At 35.9% G+C, this 22,157-nt stretch overlaps 1 protein-coding gene across 2 annotated transcripts in view; it reads right to left on the reverse strand.

Moving 5' to 3' along the window:
• Positions 1-22,157, reverse strand: part of Babam2 (BRISC and BRCA1 A complex member 2) — a 401,118-nt gene that overhangs the window by 315,679 nt on the left and 63,282 nt on the right. For both annotated transcript variants that reach the window (XM_048804615.1, XM_048804616.1), the window contains one exon: positions 428-522. In XM_048804615.1, the coding sequence (XP_048660572.1) occupies positions 428-522 (95 nt within the window). The remainder of the gene's footprint in view (positions 1-427; positions 523-22,157) is intronic.

Raw genomic sequence — 22,157 nt, forward strand, 5'->3', positions numbered from 1 at the left:
GGATTGTTTTGGGTGTTTTGTGGTGATTTATTGGGAGGGGGAGGGGGGAGGATGGGAAAGGCAGCGGAGCACAACAGACACTAGGATGGCAATTTGTAAATCAATGGATGTGTAACTGATGTGATTCTGCAATCTGTGTATGGGGTGAAGGTGGGAGTTCATAAACCACTTGAATCAAAGTGTCGAATATGATATGTCAAGAAATTTGTAATGTTTTGAACAACCCACAATAAAAAATTAAAAAAAAAAAATCTCTTCTTTAACTATTTTGGCACCTGAAGAGTTATACTTATTTCATGATATAAAGAAAAGTGGGGTGGGCAAAAAATTCACATTTGACAAATGTTATCTGTTAGGCAACTGTTGAAAGCCAATTTTGTTTTCTTTTCAACCAAAAAATAACATCTGAGTGAGCCTAAGTACTCACGTGAAGAGCCGAGGGGTCTGGCAGGAACTCAGCATCCTCTCCAAAGATAAAATCGGGGGGCAGCTCTGGGTATTGGGCATTGAAAATGATATCCCCTGAAATAAAAGAAAATGGAAGGCCTTTCTTATTTCCTTGTTAACGTATGGATGTTCTGAAGAATGTACCAGAAAAACTTCCTAAAGAAATTTAAATGTATAAGACCAATACTTATGAAAGATTAATTCTTCAAATAAAATAACTGGTATCTTCTTTTAAGTTAACATTCATAACACACAATCAAAAAAGTTGAATACACTGTGAATATAAATACCCAAGTAAAAAAGTTGAAGCCGCCCCATCCAAAATACATGCTGATTCTTTTTATAGGAAACATTACTGTCCAATCAGTGCCTGCTAATTAAGAAGCTTTTACTGAAAAACTGATTTGGTATAAACATAGTCCATGCCTTACAAAAAATTAAACATTCATACCTTTGTATAATGGAAAGAATACTTGTCTTGGAATAAAATGAATGTAAATAAAACTCTTTTATCTATTAGCTCAGAGATCTTGGGCAAGTTTCAACTTCTTTAGACTTCAGTTTCCTCATCAGTGAAAGGGGAATACAATAGTACTGATGTCACAAATTTGTTATGAGAAGAGAAGAGATCTCTAGTTTATGTCTAGAATAAGTACTCAACAAGTGAAACAGGAGTACTAGTATGCTTGATAGCAGTAGTATTTTAAATGTAAGACTAATTTCAAACTCTAATTAGCAAATTTGTGTTCTCCTACCTCTTATTTCTTTCCTGTCTCCTTCTTTAACTCCTTTTTTCCCTTTATTCATCAGAAGATTCAGTCCTCATCATTTTGCTAAAACTAAGATTAGTTCATGGACAATTTAATACCCATTTGGGGTTTCAGTGTGTCAGGGTATATATATTTGTATAAGTGCACATAAACCTCTGAACACGTGCACACTACAGTTTATAAGTCCAATCATTTTTATTGTTCGAATGATAAATCTACATAATGATATCCAAATTTAAACATTCAGACTTCAGTTCTAATTTGAGCCCTTAAATCTCTATGTACTAGGCATTTCAATGTCAGACTCAGCGAGCATAAAAACGTGATTATGTCTGTCCCTGTTCCCACCCCTCTTCCTCTAGCCAACTACCCTCACCCTATTGCCAGGGAGAGCACTATTATTCCTTAATGACCCATGCTGAAACTTACACACACAACATCTATACACATACACACACACACACACACACACAAACACACACCCACATACACACATATATATAAATAAAACAAGTTATCTCTTTACTTCCCCCCGCAAATGAGGATTTTTTTTCCTATAAAGACTTAAACTTTGCTTCAGTACTTATGAAAGACACTAAAGATCAAAGAACCCTGCTATTAAAAAGCTGGCAAACTAAAAGAACTCAATCATATTCTCTTTAAATGGCATCCTAGTACTAGCTGCCCTCCAGCCTATAAGATACATTATCACCAAGTAAGTCTTCTTAAAGTATTATTTTATCCCAAAATTTCCTAACTCAGAACACTTCAATGATTCTCTAATGGCAAATGAAGTAAAGGCAAACTTCTCAACCTTTTTTTTTTTTTTTTTTGGTATCAGGGATTGAACTCAGGGGCACTTAACCACTGAGCCACATCCCCAGCCCTTTTAAATATTTTATTTAGAGACACAGTCTGGCTGAGTTGCTTAGGGCCTTACTAAGACTGGCTATGAACTCACCATCCTCAGCCTCCCAAGTTGCTGGGATTACAGGTGTGCACCACCAAGCCCGGCTCAAACTTGTATTTAATACCTCCAAAATATGTTCCTATCTATTTATCCACCCTTCTCTCAATCAACAAACCATAACAAATCTTCTTTCCAGTTGGTAAGTTTCACTGAATGCCCTTCAAATGCTAAAACACCCAGGAGAAATGTTCTCTCCTCTTGCTCAGTTCTTACCATCCTTTATGAGCCAGCTCATATTACCTTCTCTTGCACAAAGCCTTCCCTAAGAAACCTGGAAAACACTGATCATTGTTAGTTCTTGAATTCAATAAACAGTTTTATCATACCCTACTCAATTGAGTATTTGATTATAAATTCTCTTTTATTGTTTTACTGTTGAATTAATTTTTTAAATCATAATAAGCACAAGCTACATATGAGGAACTGTGATACACACTGTGTAAATACAAAGATACTTATTGCTCAAAGAGCTTATATTTATTGAGGAAAATAAAACATATACACAAGGACTGGGTGTATAGATCAGTTGGTAGAGTGCTTGTCTCATATGAACAAGGCCCTAGGTTCAATCCCCAGCACCACAAAAAAAACATACACAACACTACAAGGTAAATACTTTTACTTTGTTTTCCTAAACATACTGTAACCATCCAAAAACCAAGCATTCTTACATTCATCTCACGTCTCTGAGAAAGCAAAGCAAAATACTTATAGATTATACTTAAAAACTGTTCAAAACATAAATGAAATTCATTCTTTGAATTGAATATCTAAATACTAAGAAAATCTAAAATAAAGAATAAAGAAAGCATGACATTAAAATAATTGAAATACTTGTTATTTGCCAGTCTCATGGTTTTCAACTTTTTATTTCTCAGACTAGTAACATTGTAATGAAAATCCTAAGGACCGCTAAAAAGAAGAAAGAAGGAAACAAAGAAGAAAGAAGAAAAAAGGATAGGAAGATTGCTCCCAGAGCTTTCTGGAGCTTAGGAATAAGCTTAAGCAAAAAAATATACCTTATGGAAGTTAGGTGTAGAATTCAATTATCAAAAGTAGTACAAGCACCACCTCTCCTTCTACTACAATCATCTCAGATTGTCAACTCTAGCTATTATGAATGATAAGCACTAACAATTATGGCATTCATACAAGCCATGGCTAAGAAGCACTAGCAGAGACAACATGAATGTCCTGATTACTCAATCTATTCAAACACACACAGCAAGTATGATTCTTTAAGAAAATCCATTTGACTTTTTTATCCATGAGATTCTTTAAAAATACATTTTTAAAATTCCTTCAGTTGATTTACTTTAGTTACTTTTAGAAAAAAACAGCAGAGGCATGAGAGTTTTGGAAAAGCCAAACTGGAATCTATTGTGCCTTATGTTTAAAAAATAAATAACATGTTCCAGTAGAATTTTTATTACTTTAGTTACTTACCATAATAAGAGGATCAGAAGGTGGATTTTCAGTTTCTCAAAACAACACTAGCAGTAATGACTATTTCCAGAGCAGTAAATATTAAAAATCTGATTCAAAGATATCCACTCTTGCCGAATCTATTCAGCATTATCAAAGACCCTAGCCAGAGCAAAAAAAAAAAAGCCTCCAGATTGGAAAGAAAAAGCAAAACTAACTAACTCTATCCAGAGATGATATGGTCTTCCATATAAAAAAATCCTAATGAATTCACAAAAATACTTATAATAATAAACAGTTTCAGCAGGTTGCCAAACACAAGATAAATGTGCAAAAATTAAATTGCATTTCTTCTATACTATTAACAATCCAAAAAAGAAATTAAGAAACAATTTCACTTACAATAGCTTCAAAAGGAGCAAAGTACTTAGAAATAAATTTAACACAAGACATGTAAGACTTATACACTGAAAATTAGAAAACATTGTTGAAAGAAATTAAAGAAGATCAAATAATTGGGAAAGCACTTCACATTCATGTATCAAAATTCTTAATATTGCTCAGTGACTACACTACCCAGATTCCATGCAATCCATATCAAAATCCTAGCTGGATTCTTTGCAGAAATTGAAAAGTCAATCCTAATAGTCACATGGAAATGCAAGGAATTCAATTAGCCAAAAGAACCCTGAAAAAGAAAGAATAAAATTCAAGGATTTTTACTTTACAATTTCAAAAGTTGTTACAAAGTCACAGCAATAAATACAGTGGGATAGCAGCATAAGGATAGACACAAAGATAAATGGAATAGAATTCATCTTCCATAAATAAATAAATCTCACTTATGGTTAATTGATATTTGACAAAGGTGCTAAAGAGTCTTTTCACTACTAGGATGGCTACTACTAACAAAAAGAAATGAAAAGAGAAAAAGAACCAATGTGGGTGAAGATGTAGAAAAACTGGAACCCCTAATGCAGGTATTGGTGGGAATGTTAAATGTTGTAGGTGCTATGGAAAACAGAATGGTAGCTTCTTAAAAATTAAAAATAGAATTACCATATGATCCAGCAATTCTACTTCTGGCCATGGACCCCCAAAAAATGAAAAAGCAAGGTCTCAAAGAGATATTTGGACACAACAGCATGATTCATAATACCCAAAAAGTGAAAGTAACCACAGTGTCCGATAGCAGATGAATGGATAAAAATATGTATTCTACACATACAATGGAATATTACTCAACCTTAAAGGAAATTCTGCATATGCTACCATATAAAGGAACTTTGAAGACATTATGAAAAGTGAAATAAGTCACAAAAAGACAAATACTACATCATACCACTTACATGAGACATGGAGATAAAGTGGAGTGTCTTGGGAGGGAAGGATAGGGAGATTTTGTTCAATAGTACTGAATCAGTTTTGCCAGATGAAAAGAGTTCTGGGGATAGGTGCACAACAATGTGACTATACTTAACACTATTGAAATGTACATGTAAAACTTGTTAAGATGGTAAATTCTGTTATATATATTTTATATAATTAAAAATTTTATTTTTATAAAGCATCTTTTCAACAAATGGGGTCTAGGGCAACTGGATAGCTACACACTTCGGTCCCAACTAGTCACACCATATACAAAACAAACTCAAAATGGATCAGCAAAATGTAACAGCAAAAACTACATTCATCTTTCAGGAAGCATAAGAGCAAATTTTCATAACTTTGGATGAGGCAATCATTTCTAAGATGGTTAATTTTAGGTGTCAACTTGACACCTAAATATCTAGAAATACCTAGAAAACTGCTAAAGCATTATTTTACCAGTGTATATGAGCATATTTTCAAAAGAGAGTGGCATGTGAGTCTAACTGGGGAAGACCCACCAGGACTTAAACCAGCTGACCCCTGGGTCCTTTAGCCTTTAGTCTCAGATTGAGAATTATACCACTGCCTTCCCTGGTTTTCAGGCTTTCAACTGGATCAGGACCATGCTACAAGCCAGCATCCTGGGCCTACACCTTACAGAGGACCCATCATGAGACTTCTCAGGCTCCATAATCACAGGAGTCATTCCCCTAATAAATCTATTCTCATATATCTTTATACTTTTTTTTTTTGGTTCTCTCTCTCTCTCTGGAGAACCCTAATAGCTTCTTAGACATTTTTTAAAAATCAAACAACAAAGGTAAGTTATTCTGCACCAAAATTAAAAGTTTCTCTCCTTCAAAGACACTACCTAAGAAGTGAAAATCCACAAAATCAGAGGAAACTGGGCAAATCGTATATCTGATAAAGGACTCGTATGTAGAATATATATTAAAAAAAAAAACTCTTACAACTGAATCAAAAAATACATCACTCAATCTTTAAACAGGCAAAGAGTATTATTCATTGTTTCTCCAAGATATAAATATGGGCAATCATCACAGGAAAAGACACTCAACATCATTAGCCATCAGGGAAGTACAATCAAAATCACAAAGACATCACTTCATTTCCACTGGGATGGCTATAATACAAAAGATAACAACAGTATTGTGAAGATACGGAGGAACTGGTACCCTTATATATACTGCTTGCAGAGATGTAAAATGATATAGCTACTTTTGTTTTTTTTTTAATTTTATTACCCACCCCCCATCTTTGTATGCATTGTTTGTATTACCAGTGAACTGGAAACAAAACAAATATTCATTGATAGGGGAATGTATTCCCTAATAAAACATGACATATCTTACCAGGGATTAATACCCAGCCATTAAACAGAATGAATTCTAGCTCTGCCAAATGACTGGAAGGGGATAGTATTTTATGAAGTGTTGGAGTATAAGGAAAACAAGATGCAAAAAAGTAGGTATATGATTCTGTAAAACAAACTAAAAAGAGAATTCTGTATACCTTGAGTTGGTATGTACATAGATCTAGGTTCTCATATAAATATATATTTTTACATGGATCTTCACACTAGATTATTAATTTATAGATTTTTTTTTAATTTTTTATTGTTGGCTGTTCAAAACATTACATAATTCTTGATATATCATATTTCACACTTTGATTCAAGTGGGTTATGAGCTCCCATTTTTACCCCAAATACAGATTGCAGAATCACATCAGTTACACGTCCATTGATTTACATATTGCCATACTAGTGTCTGTTGTGTTCTGCTGCCTTTCCTATCCTCTACTATCCCCCCTCCCCTCCCCTCCCCTCGCCTCTTCTCTCTCTGCCCCCTCTACTGACATTCATTTGTCCCCCTTGTATTATTTTTCCCTTTCCCTTCACTTCCTCTTGTATCTACTTTTGTATAACTCTGAGGGTCTCCTTNAACCAACCTAGATGCCCTTCAATAGATGAATGGATATAGCTACTTTTGAAAACAGTCTGGCAGTCCTTCAGAAAGTTAAACATGCAGTTACCATTTGACTCTGCAATTCTCCTCTTGGTATACACCCAAGAAAACTGAAAACACAAAAGCCTGCAAGTGAGTATTTGTAGCAGCATTATTCAAAATGGCTAAAAAAATGGAAACAACTAATGTCCATCAGGTGTTGAACGGATAAATGAAATGTAATATATGCACCCAATGTTGAATGGATAAATAAAATGTAATATATACATACAATGGAACAGTATTCAATTACAATTTAAAAAAAAAAAAAGATACACACTACAATTTAGATGAAGCTTGAAACCATCATGCTAAGTGAAAATAGCCAGACACAAAGGGTCATTTGTTGTATTATTATTATATGGTTCCATTTATATGAAATATCCAAAATATGCAAATCCACAGAGACAGAAGTAGATTAATGACTGCCAGGAGCTGCAGATGGAGAAATGGGGGTAAATGCTAACCAGTGCAAGTTTTCTTTTTGTGGTAATGGAAATGTTCTGGAATTAGTGTTGATAGTTGTACAACATTGTACTAAAAACCACTGAATTGCACACTTTAAAGGGCGAACTGCATAGTATGTGAATTATATTCAATAAGCTGTTATTTTTTTAATTTGATGCAAAAATGTGACCCACTTTAAAGAAATTTGCTCTTAAACACAAATAAATTACAAAGTGTTTACTGAATGGTTGTGGGTAAATTTATTTTTTTATAAATAAAATTGTCTTGAAATGCAATCTTAAGAATTCTGCATTTAAAGGAACTCTGCAAAGAAACTGCAGAGAATATTCTTATCAGATGAATATTGAAAAAAATCTTTTACTTTTCAAGAATATTCTCAAATGTGTCCTTTTAAGAGAAAGTATTAGGAGTTATTAGATGTATTTTTAAAAAATTTTTAGTTGATTTGAAAAGAAAAACTTTAGGCAACCAAAATAACTGAATTTTTTGCTATACTGTATATAGTTAAACATTATATGAGTATTTTTCAAAACAAAAGAAATTTAGATGTCTTTCATAATCTTATACTCTTACCCTTCAGAATTCTCAAACTCTTACCTTCAACTTAAAAAAAAAAAAACCTGAAATACTTTGCCTCGATACTCTATATAGTCTCTTTGAAATAAACTGTGGCATTTTTTTCTTGCTATGGAGAACAGTCAGTAAATCAGTCGAGTACACTTATTAAAAACCCACCATGCACAGATGCGCACACTAGACACCTGGGGAGTTATATAGGAAGTAGGAAACAGAGCACCTGACCTCCAGGCAGAGATGGTGGAGAAAAGACCAACACAAATCACAGGGAGGGACAATAATACCGCATTTCCTTTATTTCACCCTGGAGAAGATGAGGTGAACCCTGAGTACAGGTTACTTGGATACTGCTTACTTCAACTTTTCATAAAAAGGAAGAGTTGGCATGGGGCTGGGGCTGGGGCTCAGTGATACAGCACTTGCCTGGCACGTGTGAGACACTGGGTTCGATCCTCAGCACCACATAAATATAAAATAAAGGTATTGTGCCCACTACAACTAAATTACACACACATATACTTTTAAAATATATATATATATATATACATTTTTAAAAAGGGAAGAGTAGGCAAGAGTTCAAAGAAAGAAAAATAGGATCTGAGGTGATATAAAGCAATGTTAAAGAAAAAAACACACTCCTAGAATGTCTAGAAGCATTATGACCACGTAACAACAAAATGGTAGTTTTGCATCTTATTTTCCATTATTCCCTCAAAATTGACAAGCTAAACTAGAAGAACCAATGGAGTGGAAGTTCCTTTATTTCCAAATGCATATCTACAGGCACATACGTGCAATCTCAGAAATTCCATGCATGAGGTAGTCTGTGTGCTTGTGCCTTGCCAGAGGACACACTTCAGAAGTTGTCAGCTGTATCAGAAGTTGTCAGCCATATCTCAGGAAGACCTAGTCAACGCAGCTGCCAAGTGAACCCTGTGTCCTACCCCCCAATATCAAAAACAGCCTATCCACAGGCTCCTTCCTTTATTTACCACAATGAAATGTTCTCATGCCACTCTATTTAGGGTTTAAATAATTTTCAGAAAAACAGTTTCGAAGAAACTAAATTATTCTTACAGGTTGCTGGATTAAATGACTACTTAATGAAATTCCAAGATTCTGGGAAGTAGAAACCAGAATCTTACAGAAATACTAAGCTCAACAAAATTCTCAAAAGACAGGTATATTCAAGCAATGGAGTTTTACAAAAGACCTTAGAGAGGTGACTCATTCCTAAGAGTTAGCTCAAACACCTAGTGTTTCTTTACAATGAAGTTTAATAGTTTCTCCACCCCCAACCCCTCTCTAAAAATTCCACTCACTGGTTCTTAGAATTCATGAAACAAATATACTTTCTTTTTGATATCAAAATCCTCCAATTATTTGAAGGCAGTGCCTGTGACCTCTTTTTCAACCTCGCCATGAAGTCACCCCTTGACCAGGGTAAATGTCCCAGTTTCTTTCATTATTGCTCATCTGATTTGGTCTCAGTTCCTTTAATGTCCTCCTCACCCCACTCTGAATGTGCACCAGTTTGTCCATCACCCTCTTAAGAAGATAATACCCAGAACTAAATATAAGATTCCAGGTGTGCTTTAGAGAACATGGAAACAATAAAATCCATACCTTGCTTTAGATACTCAATTCCTACTGACAAAAACCACAACAACAAACTGAAGTAGCTTTTCTGGCAGCCACATCAGTGGTGACTCTGCTGCTGACAACTAAAGCCCCCAAGATTTTTCCATATATACTATTGCTAACATACATATCCTTCATTCTTAATTGGGACAGCTGAATTTCAGAATTCATTTCAGGATTTTAAATTTATCCCTATTATATTTCATTCTTGTTAGAGTTACCTATTTACAGTTCATCATTATATTCTGAGATTCAATTCCAATTTGGGCTTGACACTGCCTCTAACTTCAAATCATAACCAAATTGGCTAAGCATGCGCCAGAAACCCCCTTGATGGCAATCACAGTTCCAATTAATCAGTACCTCTTGGGTGCAATCATTTAAACAATAAAATCTACTCAATAGTACTATGGACCTAAACATTCATCATAATGATATCGTCACAAGTTTGTTGAGGAACTTGTCAAGTGCCATTCTGCCTACAAATTCAAGGACATCATCAATGGTTAATGATTAATGTGTTAGTGATTCCATGGAACAGTATGTTTTTTGTCTTTCGAGGCAGAATTTCTTTTCCAATATGAAGAAACAGGGACTATAAGGAAATATCATAGCTGAGAGCTGGCATAATTAGCATGGATTAGACTCTCAAAAAACATCTGTAGAAAAAAGGATGGAAGTCGGGTGGGAGCTAAACTTAGGTCATTTCAGTTTGCCTGTTTTCCTTATAAGACTTCATTCCACAATAGCTTTCACTCAAGACTAGACCATCCCAAATCCTTTGCATTTCTAAAATCTAAAATACTACTGTGCAACAGAAATAATAATGCATGTCACACAATTTTAAACTTATTCTATCCACATTGAAAGAGTAAAAAGAAAAATGTGAAATTAAATTGTAATTACTTTTTAAATTTTATATACAGTAAAATTTACTTTTGTATGTAAGATTATTATATCTCACACAAAGATATGTATAAGTATGGTATCACCAAAATTAGGATACACCACCAAAATATCCTCATGCTATCACTTTGTATTTAAGCTTTCCCACCAACTCTCATCCCTGGCGAGCTCTGATCTGTTCCTTGTCCCTTCAGTTTTGCCTTTCCAGAACATCAAACAACAGAAGTCATGTAACTTCTGAGACTGGCTTCCTTCACTTAGCATAAGATATCTGAGATCCAACCAAATGCATCAACAGCTTGGTCCTTTTCAGAGTCCTCAGGCACTCTGCTGCATGAATTCTCTGGTATTCTGGGGTTTTCAATTATAACCAGTGAGAAAGAGAGGATTTCTCCTTATCTGAAACTGATAATTCATCTTTTAATGATTAATTATTAATAAAATTCCTTGGCCTTAATAATGTATTTTACATTGCCAACAGACAAACCATTTCAACTTATAATCAGTATAAAAGTGATTCGTGAGCAATGTCATTCTTTCCAATACTAACACTTCAGAATCTGATGTGTGCTTCACAGCTGCAGCACATGTTGATTCAGACTAGCCATGTCTGACCACATTGCCACATGTGGCTAACAGTGACAGTACCAGACAGCATAGACCAAGCGGAACACTGATTAGGGAAGAAGGGAGCAGAGGGAATGAGGCAAAGGGAAGAAAGGAAAGTCATCCAGGTTCCCATGACCATCTCCAGGTAAAATGGGATCATGCCTTCATTATGCAGCACATTCTGTTGCTAGGAAAAGTTGTTTCTTATATTGAAAAAGAAAATACACCCACCACCGCTCAGGAGGCTGAAGCAGGAGGATTGTGAATTTGATGCCAGCCTCAAAAAAATCGAGGTGCTAAGCAACTCAGTGAGATCCTGTCACTAAAAAAATACAAAATCGGGCTGGGGATGTGGCTTAGTGGCCGAGTGCTCCTGAGTTCAATCCCTGGTACCCCCTCCCGCCCCCCAAAAAAAGAAAATGCACCCACCAACCACTTTTCCCCATTAATGCTAGTCTGCTCTAAGCAGTTTTCTACACAAAAGACCCTCAATTATCTGCAGGTGATGATCACATCTTCAGTTGGTCTTTTCCAGGTTAAACATGCCCAATTCTTTCAGTGGTTTTTAATAAGACAGCTTTCAGGAAATTAAGCTACATGATTAATCTGTTTATTTGAGGGACTCTACTTTGTGACTGATTCGTAGAAACTTAGACTAATTAGGAAAAGGGTACAATGTCCCATCTTCAGACATTATAATGTGTTTTAAATGAACTTTTAACTTGTATTTTCATATATTTATTTCAGTGCATACAATAACGATATTTTAAGCCAAATTCTATAAATTAGCATTCCTTTATTGAGCAATAAATATTCTACTGCAGAAAGTTTTAATCCTAATAATCTTCTAATGCATATTCACAAGCTGTTTCATTAGAGCAATTTATTATCAATTCTTTTTTAATGGCCACAATAAATCTTATATCATAAAAAGAAAGAAAGCTTTCTCAACTTTTCTATGATTGTTGCAGCTTTAAAAAGTGGTTAGGAATTGAATATAATTTTAAAGCAAGTCAGTAATGATCACTGTTTTGAAAGATTAAAAAGGCAGGAAAACAAAAATAAACTTTAGCAGCCCAGCTTGATTTTATACACAACCATACACTCACACACCTGACACAGGTGTGGCCTCTAGAGCACCATGCACTTACACTTCACTTTCTATAAGCTAACTATCATAGTGACCTAGGTTAAAAGATAGACTTAAATGTACAAAATAAGTAGTTTTGCACTTATAGAGAAGAAAAGGAGACATTGCCATTTAGAGGACATTATGAAAAAATTCTGAGATGTGAAGCAATAGAAAAAAATGGTAAAGTACTAAACACTCTCACATGTAAGAGGTTTGGGTTAATAGGATTTTTTTCTCATTTTTTAAAAGACATAGTCTTAATTCACTTGATTCCTTCAAAAAAAATATTAAACATATATACCATTGTAAGTGGTGTCAGTAATAGAAAGATTCAGTTCCAATAAAGGATTCAATCTAGGAGATGTGACCTTTGAGATGACATTATGAAAATAACTATAAATACTAACAAACAAATTATTTAAAACAAGATCATCAATGGCGAAATGTTATTTGGAAGCAGAATACAGTCACAAAGCATCACTCCATAGATTGCTAATTAATTGTAACAGAGAAAAAATATCTTTATGATGGAAAAATCTAACAGATGAGGTTCTAAAGAATAAAAGTGTTCTTTCCTTGAAGTATTTAGGGGTGAAGTATCAACATATTTGCAATTTACTTTTAAATTACTCAGAAAAAAAGATTTAGGTATAGGTAGATATTATATACCCATATCTGCATGGGAAGATATTATATACCCATATCTTAATTTAAAACAAGCTGTCAAACTCAGCAGCAGCTACAACAGGAAAACGGACACAGATCGTCTGATGACTACACCGAGGCCACACCATCACCTACTTAGAGAGCTTAACAAAGGTGTTTTAAAACCTCAACGCAATCATGCAAAGAATATCCCACACACCAAACTGTGGGACATTCTACTAAGCAACAGGTCTGGACTCTTCTAAACCATTCATGTCATAAGTGACAAAAAATAACAAGGGAGGGTAGGGAAGGGAAGTATAAAAGTTCATTTTGGATTAGACAAAGGGGAATGAAGGGAAGGGAGAGGGGGTGGGAATAGGAAAGACAGTAGAATGAATCAGACAGAACTTTCCTAGCTCATATATGAATATATGACCAGTGTAACTCCACATCATGTTCAAACACAAGAATGGGAACAAAATTGTAATGGGTTGCACCCCATGTATGTATAATATGCCAAGTTCGCCCTACTCTCATGTATATCTAAAAACAACAAATTAAAAATTTTTTTTTAAAATGATGAAAATGTAGACCTGCTTCTTAACATTCTTGAGCAGATGCAAGATTTACTACTTCTGTTATCATAGCATTTATATAAAGACTTACCAACTCAGTGTCTTCAAATAACTAAGTATTAAAATCATCTGTGCCACTAAAAATGAATTAAAAAGCTAAGAGAACTGTTCTATATTAAAGAAACTAAAGAGATATGAGCAGTAAATATAATACCATAATCTTTAATGGGATGGGGAGAAGCTAAAAGGACATCAGTGAAAACTGAAGAAATGGGAATGTTGGCCACTTACAAGACACTCCTGTGTCAACATTAAATTTCTTTTTTTCATATTTTTATTGGTGCATTATTGTTGTACATAAAGGTGGGATTCATTATTACATGTTGGTACGTGCACACAATATAACAATATAATTTGGCCAACATCATTCATCCTTATTTCCCCTTTCCCTCCCATGCAATATTAAATTTCTTGAGTGTGATAATGGCACTGAGGTCCTAAAGAATAAAAGTGTTCTTTCCTTGAAGTATTTAGGGGGTGAAGTATCAACATGTTTGCAATTTACTTTTAAATTACTCAGAAAAAAGATTTAGGTATAGGTAGATATTATATACCCATATCTGTATATACATACACATTTTTGAGGAGAGATTGTTTTTTAAAATGGCAAAAATCACTTAACAATTGACAAATTAGATAAAGGACAGATGTTCATTGTATAACTCTTTCAAAAATTTTATAGGTACATGTTATTTTAAAAAGCAATTTTAGAGGAAAAAAATCAGTATAAGGCAAAAACGGAGTAGTAACATAAGAAATGGACAAATTAGGGTGCTTTGGAAATGTGGGGGGGAAATGCTGGGCTGGCTGAAAGCCAATGACCCCAAGAACAAAAGATAAGAGTGGCTGTCAGAACAACTTCCTTGCCCCTCCTTAGAACAACACCAAGGAGAATTCTCCACAGCTGGGAGGTTGCTGATGGGATTTAAGCACACCTGCCCACAGCAATAAACGACTCTCCCTCCCCTGTCTCTCTTCCCCAGTCCCTCTCTGTGCTTCCAGGGATCACCACCCAAATGAACTATACATGCCCAAATCCTTGTCTCTGGGTCTGCTATTTCTAGAATCCAAGCTATGGAAGGAAGTCTGGCTGTTCGGTGATGAAATAGATGTTCTGCCTAGAGAAACAAAATGTTTAATATCTCACCAGGGCCCTCTGTGATTTTTCAAAATCACATTGCTGACAGTTCTGCTCGTTAAATGACAATCCCACAATAAGCCAGCACTCAGTCTGGGCCACCAAGGATCAGTGCCATGAGAGAGCTTCAATGCTTCTATTTCTGTCCCATAACTAGTAAAGGAAGGCAGTATACCTGGGCCCAAAAGACAAGTAAGAAAGAAAAAAACTAAACAAAAAAAGTAACTTAAAATGAAGGAGAATAGTTCAAGCTATAAAAGCTGCCTGACATACCAACAATCAATCCGACAGCAGAGTCTGAGCCCTGGGAGAGCCTGGCTCAGCAGTTCACTACAAGCAGCCAGATATTTTTGCAAAGTACAGCAATTTCTTATGAGAGTTATAACTGGTGGGGAACAGGGAGAAGAAGAGTGGAAAGGCTGGCCCAAGGCCCAGAATAAAAAGTACAAGAGGAGCCTGAAACATCTGGTCATGCCAGGAAGCAAAAAGCTATCAAAGGCTTTGGAGGGATCATACCAACAAGGCTTCAGAGGCCATCAACAGGAAGCTTCCACTGGCCCAAGATGGGCCAATTTAAGTATCAATAACAATAATAAGTGTAACAGATTGAGTCATATTAAATCACTTTAAACTCATGAGTTAATGATATTTTAAAAATCAATAGGTACCTTTGCAAGAAGCAAAGGAACCTCATTATTTTGAAAACCCGAAAATGAAGGAAAACAGCAATTCTTCCTAAAGAAACAATACTCAGATTACCAAATATTTGAACAGGAAAACTATCGTTTTATAGAAGTATTTCAGCTAATTAATGAAGAGGAGATGACAGAATATCACCATTTTGCAACTCTTAGCAATTTAACGAATCTAAGCAAAGACCATTAAAGGCTGCTACATGAAAAGAGAACCAAGCCAGGGGTGGAGTTCAGTGGTAGAGCCCACATGCTTAGCATGTATAAGGCCCTGAATTCCAATTCTCAGCATCAAAAAAGAGACAATCAGACAGAAGGCCTCCTAATAAGAACAGGTTACCCTGTGAAATATTCTTGCCTAAAGAATAAACCTCACCAGGTATGGTGGCACACACCTATAATCCCAGCTACTCAGGAGGCTGAGGCAAGAGGCCGGAGGAGTCCAAGTTCAAGATCAGCCTGAGCAACTCAGCAAGACTCTGTCTCATACTAAAATAAAAAGCCTTGGGCTGTAGCTCAGTGGTAGAACACTTGCCTAGCATGTGTGAGGCCCTGGGTTCCACCCCTAGTATCACAAAAAAGAAAAGAATAAACCTGAACCTGACTAAGCCTCTAGATCAAACTACAAATTCATACAGGATATATAGCACAGTGAAATGAACCATATAAGTGGCATAATGGCCCTGTGTCTTCACAAATAAATTTAAAACAAAGAAAAAGAAAGAAAATAAGTAACAAAAAGCAAAAATAAGAACAGGAAAAAGAATATGAGGGAAAAAAGGCAAAAACAAAAGAACATGTAGAGGGGGCAAGATGACAATAAGCAGGTCGAGACCTAAGTGACCTGTCAACCTATTACAACATATACACTACAAATATCCGAACTATAAAACACACATTTGACATTGTACATATATCTGCATATATACAACATGTATGTCTGTACATACACAGCACCAGAAATATTTGAATACTGAGTAGTAATGGAAGGTTTAAAAATTAATATTAATTTGTATAATGTGACAACAATATTACAGTTTTTTTTTAATTGTCCTTATTTTTAACAGACTTATTGAATATTTATGGATGACATGATATGATACTTTGGATTTGCTTCAATACTATCTTGTAAAGACTGATGGAAAATACATGAAACATAACCCAAAATGGGTAGAGTAGGAAAGTGGGCATTATTAGTAATTAACCAAGACAAGATATCTAAAAAGTTTGTGGTGAATTGTTCTCTACATGTCTTATAGCTGTTTCTGACATAGAACTATCCCTCAAAACATGCATCTCTAATAAAGAAGTTACATGGTGTCTATTTCAATTCATTTGCAACAAGGGCCTTCTTACTTTCAAAATGTGTTCCTTACAATTACAGGACAATACCAATTATTAAACACCCTTGTGCATAGTCAAAAACAGTTTCTTTACATCTTTACCTTGATAGTACTGGTTCTCCTTTCTGGAAGAACCAAATGTGACAAGCAGAAACAACCCTGAACTAAGAGTAGAAAGCTGGCTCTGTCATCAGCCAAGAAAATTACCTTGGATAATTCACTTAACCTCTCTGAGCCTTCATTTCCAGTACTTTCCATCTTGAAAAGCTAGCATTCCTACTTTCTTTAAGCATTGTCTAATGTGTCGTGATTTCTGTCAAGCACACACTAGTCTGATAATGTTGCTCCTATACTGTGGCACCCAAATCTCAACACAATACTCACGTATGGGCTGCTATGTCATAGGCATAGCACAACCACCACATTCCATGCCGTGAACCCAATGTTTCCACTAATCCAGCACAGATTGTGATAGCTTTTTCAGCAGTCAGATTTCATTATTGGTTCATACCATATATCCCAGATCTTTTTTTTAATGTAACTGTTTTCCTCTACTCATAAACTAATTTTTGAAACCTAAATGATGAACTTTACATTTATCAAAACCTGCCATTTCTGATCCAACACACTAAACTACTAGGATAAATTTAAATTTTGTCAAATATCAAAGGAGCTGACACTTAAACTTGAGACCCTCACAATTTAATCAAGTATGTCTATATCATTCACAAAAATGTTGAGCAAACCCATTATTCTGTATAATTAAAATGCACTTTAAAAAGCTGAACAAAACATAGTAAAAAAATATGACCCTAGAGATTTTCCAATGATTGTTCAACTTACTGCAGTCAACCATTTTTTTTCCTCTACAATACATAAAATATCCAGAAAGACATCACAGGAAAAGTTTTTAATTTTCAGCTGAAATGATTGCTTTGTCAGCTGATCTACCATGGGGGAAAAAAATGTTAGTTTAGCATAACCTACTTCTAAGTAAACCCGTGTTGTCTACTAAAGATACAACACTTTTTAAATGTTCTCCATTTGTAACTCTTGTCTTACCCTATTACTATTATAAAGATAAAACAGTGACTTTAAGAATACATCTCCCCTTTCTTTAAACATTGGGACCATGATTTGTGTTAGGCTGCTGTCGTTACCTAAAATTTCTTCACCGGATGATTTTTGTGGTAATACTAGTAATTCCATGTGTCAAAAAGATAACCACAACAAAAGGAACGGGTAATCAATTGGTGTGGGTAACTAATTCAGACAAGAAACAAGTTTCAAGACCATGAGACTTCCATGCGGATGAGAAAATTCTTTTGTCCCTAGGACAAAAATATTTTTTGAATGACCAGTGTAATACTGTCTCATGGATAATAAGATTCCAATTAATGACAGTAGCTATACAGCCACTTGCCGAGGATACTACTAGAGAAATTGCTATAATAAAGTAGTAAATTACATGACATGAAAAGGTCTTCAGCTCTAAAAAACATACATATATAGTTCTTTGGCATCAGTTAATTATAAGGATGACATAAGTTCTGACAAAGCTATGTCTTAAGAGGTGTTGCAGCAAGACTAGTAGATTGAGGGGGAGAATATTCTATTTTAATTAAATTTTATTTTGATCATATCTAATTTCTTTCAGATCCCTTATGATTCATACAATAAAACTGGTTTTAGCATATGTTAAAGCTAAAATCTTTTGATAATTTCATTTCTAAATAATTTTTTTAAATGTTTTAAAATGAAAACCCAGTTTTTTCACCCAAAATGCTTGGTTTAACTGTACACATATTTCATCCACCTTATTATCTTAACCTTCAAATTGTCCTGACCTTTAAGTTTTCTTCCTTCATCTTTCCCATATTAAAGGAAAAAAACCCAAATCATTTGAGAAACTGGAGCAAAAATAAGCCATTTCTCTTTGTAAATTGATTATCTCAAGTACTTGGTATAGTGACTAAAGCTGACCAATATGCTTCCCAATCAGGCCAACTAACCACCACTTTTCCCAGCTGATGTGTGGCAGAAGCCATTGGCATTTAATACTGGATTTACTTTCTATTCAGCAAAGCCACTGCTTATTCTTATTTCCTGCATAACTTTCTCACCTGAAACTACTGGTTTTTCACATTGATTTGCTCTTAATTATTTCTACTGCAAAGCCGATTATAAGTGTATGGTAATAAATAATATTTATTTTCTAACACACTACAGTAGAAAAAATAATGAGTTGGGACTCAGAAGTTCTGAATTTGAGTTCTGGGTCCCTGACTGTCCAGCTACATGGGCATCAATCAGTCGAGTCACTCAGACCCTGTGACTCTTCTCTTACATGCAAACCAAGATAGCCAGCTGTCCCTCAGAAAGTTGCTGGGAGATTAAAGGAGATCATTTAAGTAAAACTACTTGGAAAACAGAGAATATTGTTTGATTATAAATACTTCTTTCTAATTCCTGGCTGAACCATACAAAGCAGAAATTTAAGGCTGATGTGGCACAGTTTGACCCAAACAACACTTACCAAAATATCAGGAGAAATAACCACAGAATGCTAAATGTGGGGGGAGAAACCACACTGATCTTTCTTTCAATTGTGACTTCATTGTTTAACAATGAGTCTTTGCTGACTGCACACACAGGCACAAACCAGAGCAGTGGCAGCAGAATCACACTTGCCACCAAGGACAATCTGGGACAATCTGGGACTGGGCCCTGGGCTTCAACTCCCACCACACAGTGTCCACAAGATCACGCAGTCGACCCGTGTTCACAAGCTGCAAAAACCAAGCATTAGCCTGTGGAATTCATGAAAAACAAAACTGAATAATACTTTCTACTGTCAAATCACTCTGAAAGGTCCAGTAACTGGATCAAGAAAGATGAAAAAAGAAGAAAAAAAAGTGGCAATGAAGGATTCTTTAGAGTTCACACACCACAGATCTAAACAATAAACTAAACAATGAACAAAACTGAGTCCAAAAGTGGGGAAAAGTCTATTGAAATGGAATGAAAAATAAAGATGCTGAAAAACAAGAATGAATATTGAAATTTAAGAAAACACTTTTCAGAAACAACAAATGAAAAAATTAAACTGAATAAATAAAACTACTACCTGAGAAAAAATAGTTACAGTCACATAAGCTGTCTGTACTTTATAGAAAGTAAAAAGGGGAAAAAAAAAAAAAAAGCAACAGAAAACAAGCAGTTTTTTCAAAAGCAATGGCATCGCAATGGCAATTTTTCTGATAACTTAAATTTAAGCTGATGATAAAGGACAGAGACAGTCGAGCTTCTGCCAGGAAAATTGCGCAAGTCAGAAAGCAACAAATCAAGCAGGGTCTGCAAGAGCAAGTAAGTCCATGTGCTGCAATTTTCAGGGAAGGGGTGGAGAAAGGAGCAAAACACAAGTCACAACATCTCAGAAGTGCCAAGGTCACCCTAACACAGTGGAAAAAAAGATAAAGCATTAAGAAACAGTGAAATAGAGGCACCTCACATGCCTCAAGACTGGAATATAGTAGACTACCCTTACAAGACAGGGCAGAGCCTGTCCGCGGACCACAATAACGAAGTGGATTGGGCACACTGTGGTTATCCTGTCACGAAAGCACCGTTCTGTCACCCAGTAACAGTGTTTAATGAGGCTATACAGCATTTCTCCTCAAGGTTTCAACAAAAGATGTCTCGTTTCACAAAATGAAAACTGTCTAAAACTTGCAGGATTTCCAAGCTCTTGGGACTGCATTCAGACATGAAGCACGTCACCCTCCACAGAAACAATAAATGGCCTTTCATGTGGCTGGTGACCAGACTGCTGGATACTACAGAAAACAATTCTAACTTTCATAGAAACAATTCTGCCACTCAATTAACAGCACTTGGAGAGTCCTCCGTTTGGACAAAAGCCCTCTGAAGCTTCAGAATTAAAACTGTAGATCTGGTCTGCTCTCCTCTCAAGAAAGCTCCTATTTACAAATCCCACTCAAAAAGTGGGATCCTTCCATCTCACAAAACCACAAGTGGCTCTTGGTTATTCATAATCCTCAAGAGTCATCTTGAGGTGCAGAACCCATCAACACAGAGCTACAAGTGGGCCCAAGAACTCCTCTGGGAAGATCCCCTCTACTTCTGCAGGACTCAAAGTACTTCACACTGATAGTTTAGATTGCACACAAAATTTTGAGGAAGGCAGACCATACCACACATAATAATGAAAAGTCACTGCTGTGTCTTTCCTCATGAGTTATCTGTTAAAGGCAGAAAGCTGAGGGTCAGTATTCTGTGCTATCTTTGATACTCTCCACTAAGCAGTCAGGCCCTGTGCAGACCTTCTACCTCTTGATAATGACCTCAACTCCAACTTCATGGTGGGGGCGGGGAGTGAATATGGGTATGAGTATAAAATTAACAGTAATAGGTCATCAAATATGAATTTCCCACACCTCAAAATTTATCTATTGCTTTTTAGTTTTCCTCCCCTGCCTCAGAAGACTTCCCCTCTGTGCCTCTGCTCTCATCTTCATCTCTCCTACACATAGACAGGCTCTTGTTCGACTCCTATTCTCCAGTATCTGTGTTCCAGTCTCTACTGCTACCTACCCAACTACCCAAAACTAAGAGGCTTAAAGCCACCCCCATTTCATCACGCTCACAAGACTCTGTGGGACAGAAATAACATGCAGAATGCAGATGGATGATTCTTTTGCTCCCCGCAGCACTGAGAGCACTGTATTTAGCTGGTGGGATCCAGCTAGCCTGAAAGGACCAATATGATTTCACTTACATGTCTGGTGCCTGGGCTGGATAACCCCAAGACAACTGCCCAGTGCAGCACCTCCATATGGCCTCTTCATGTGGTTTGGCTACTGGACAACATGGCCACCTCAAAGTAGTCAGATTTCTTATGCAGTAGTACAGAGCTCCAACACAAGTGTTCCCACTAGCAAGATGAAAGCCCCAGTGCCTCTTATGACCAAGCCTCAGAAGCCATATGGCATCGTTTATACCATACTCCATTGTCAAACAAGCACAAACCCACCCAAATTCAAGAGGAATTACTCCACCCCATAAAGAAGGTACAGCAAGAGGTCCTTTTGTGGCACAAAAGAACTCGGGGGTAGGGGATTCTGCTGTAGTCATCTTTGGAAAATACAACTTCCCAGTCTCCTACTTGACTGATAAATTCCTTTCAGTCTAAAATCATGCTCAACATTTTAAAATATCTACTGTTAGCATTTTCCAGAGTAGAGGTGATGGTTTAGGGATGGTTTGTCATGTGCTGGAAACCTGGTCCTCAGTGTGGCAGTGTTAAGGTGGTAGTGGAAGTTAGGTCATGGGGCCCACC

Source organism: Marmota marmota, unplaced genomic scaffold (assembly GCF_001458135.2).
Source record: "Marmota marmota marmota unplaced genomic scaffold, marMar, whole genome shotgun sequence".
In the NCBI taxonomy this organism is placed as follows: domain Eukaryota; kingdom Metazoa; phylum Chordata; class Mammalia; order Rodentia; family Sciuridae; genus Marmota; species Marmota marmota.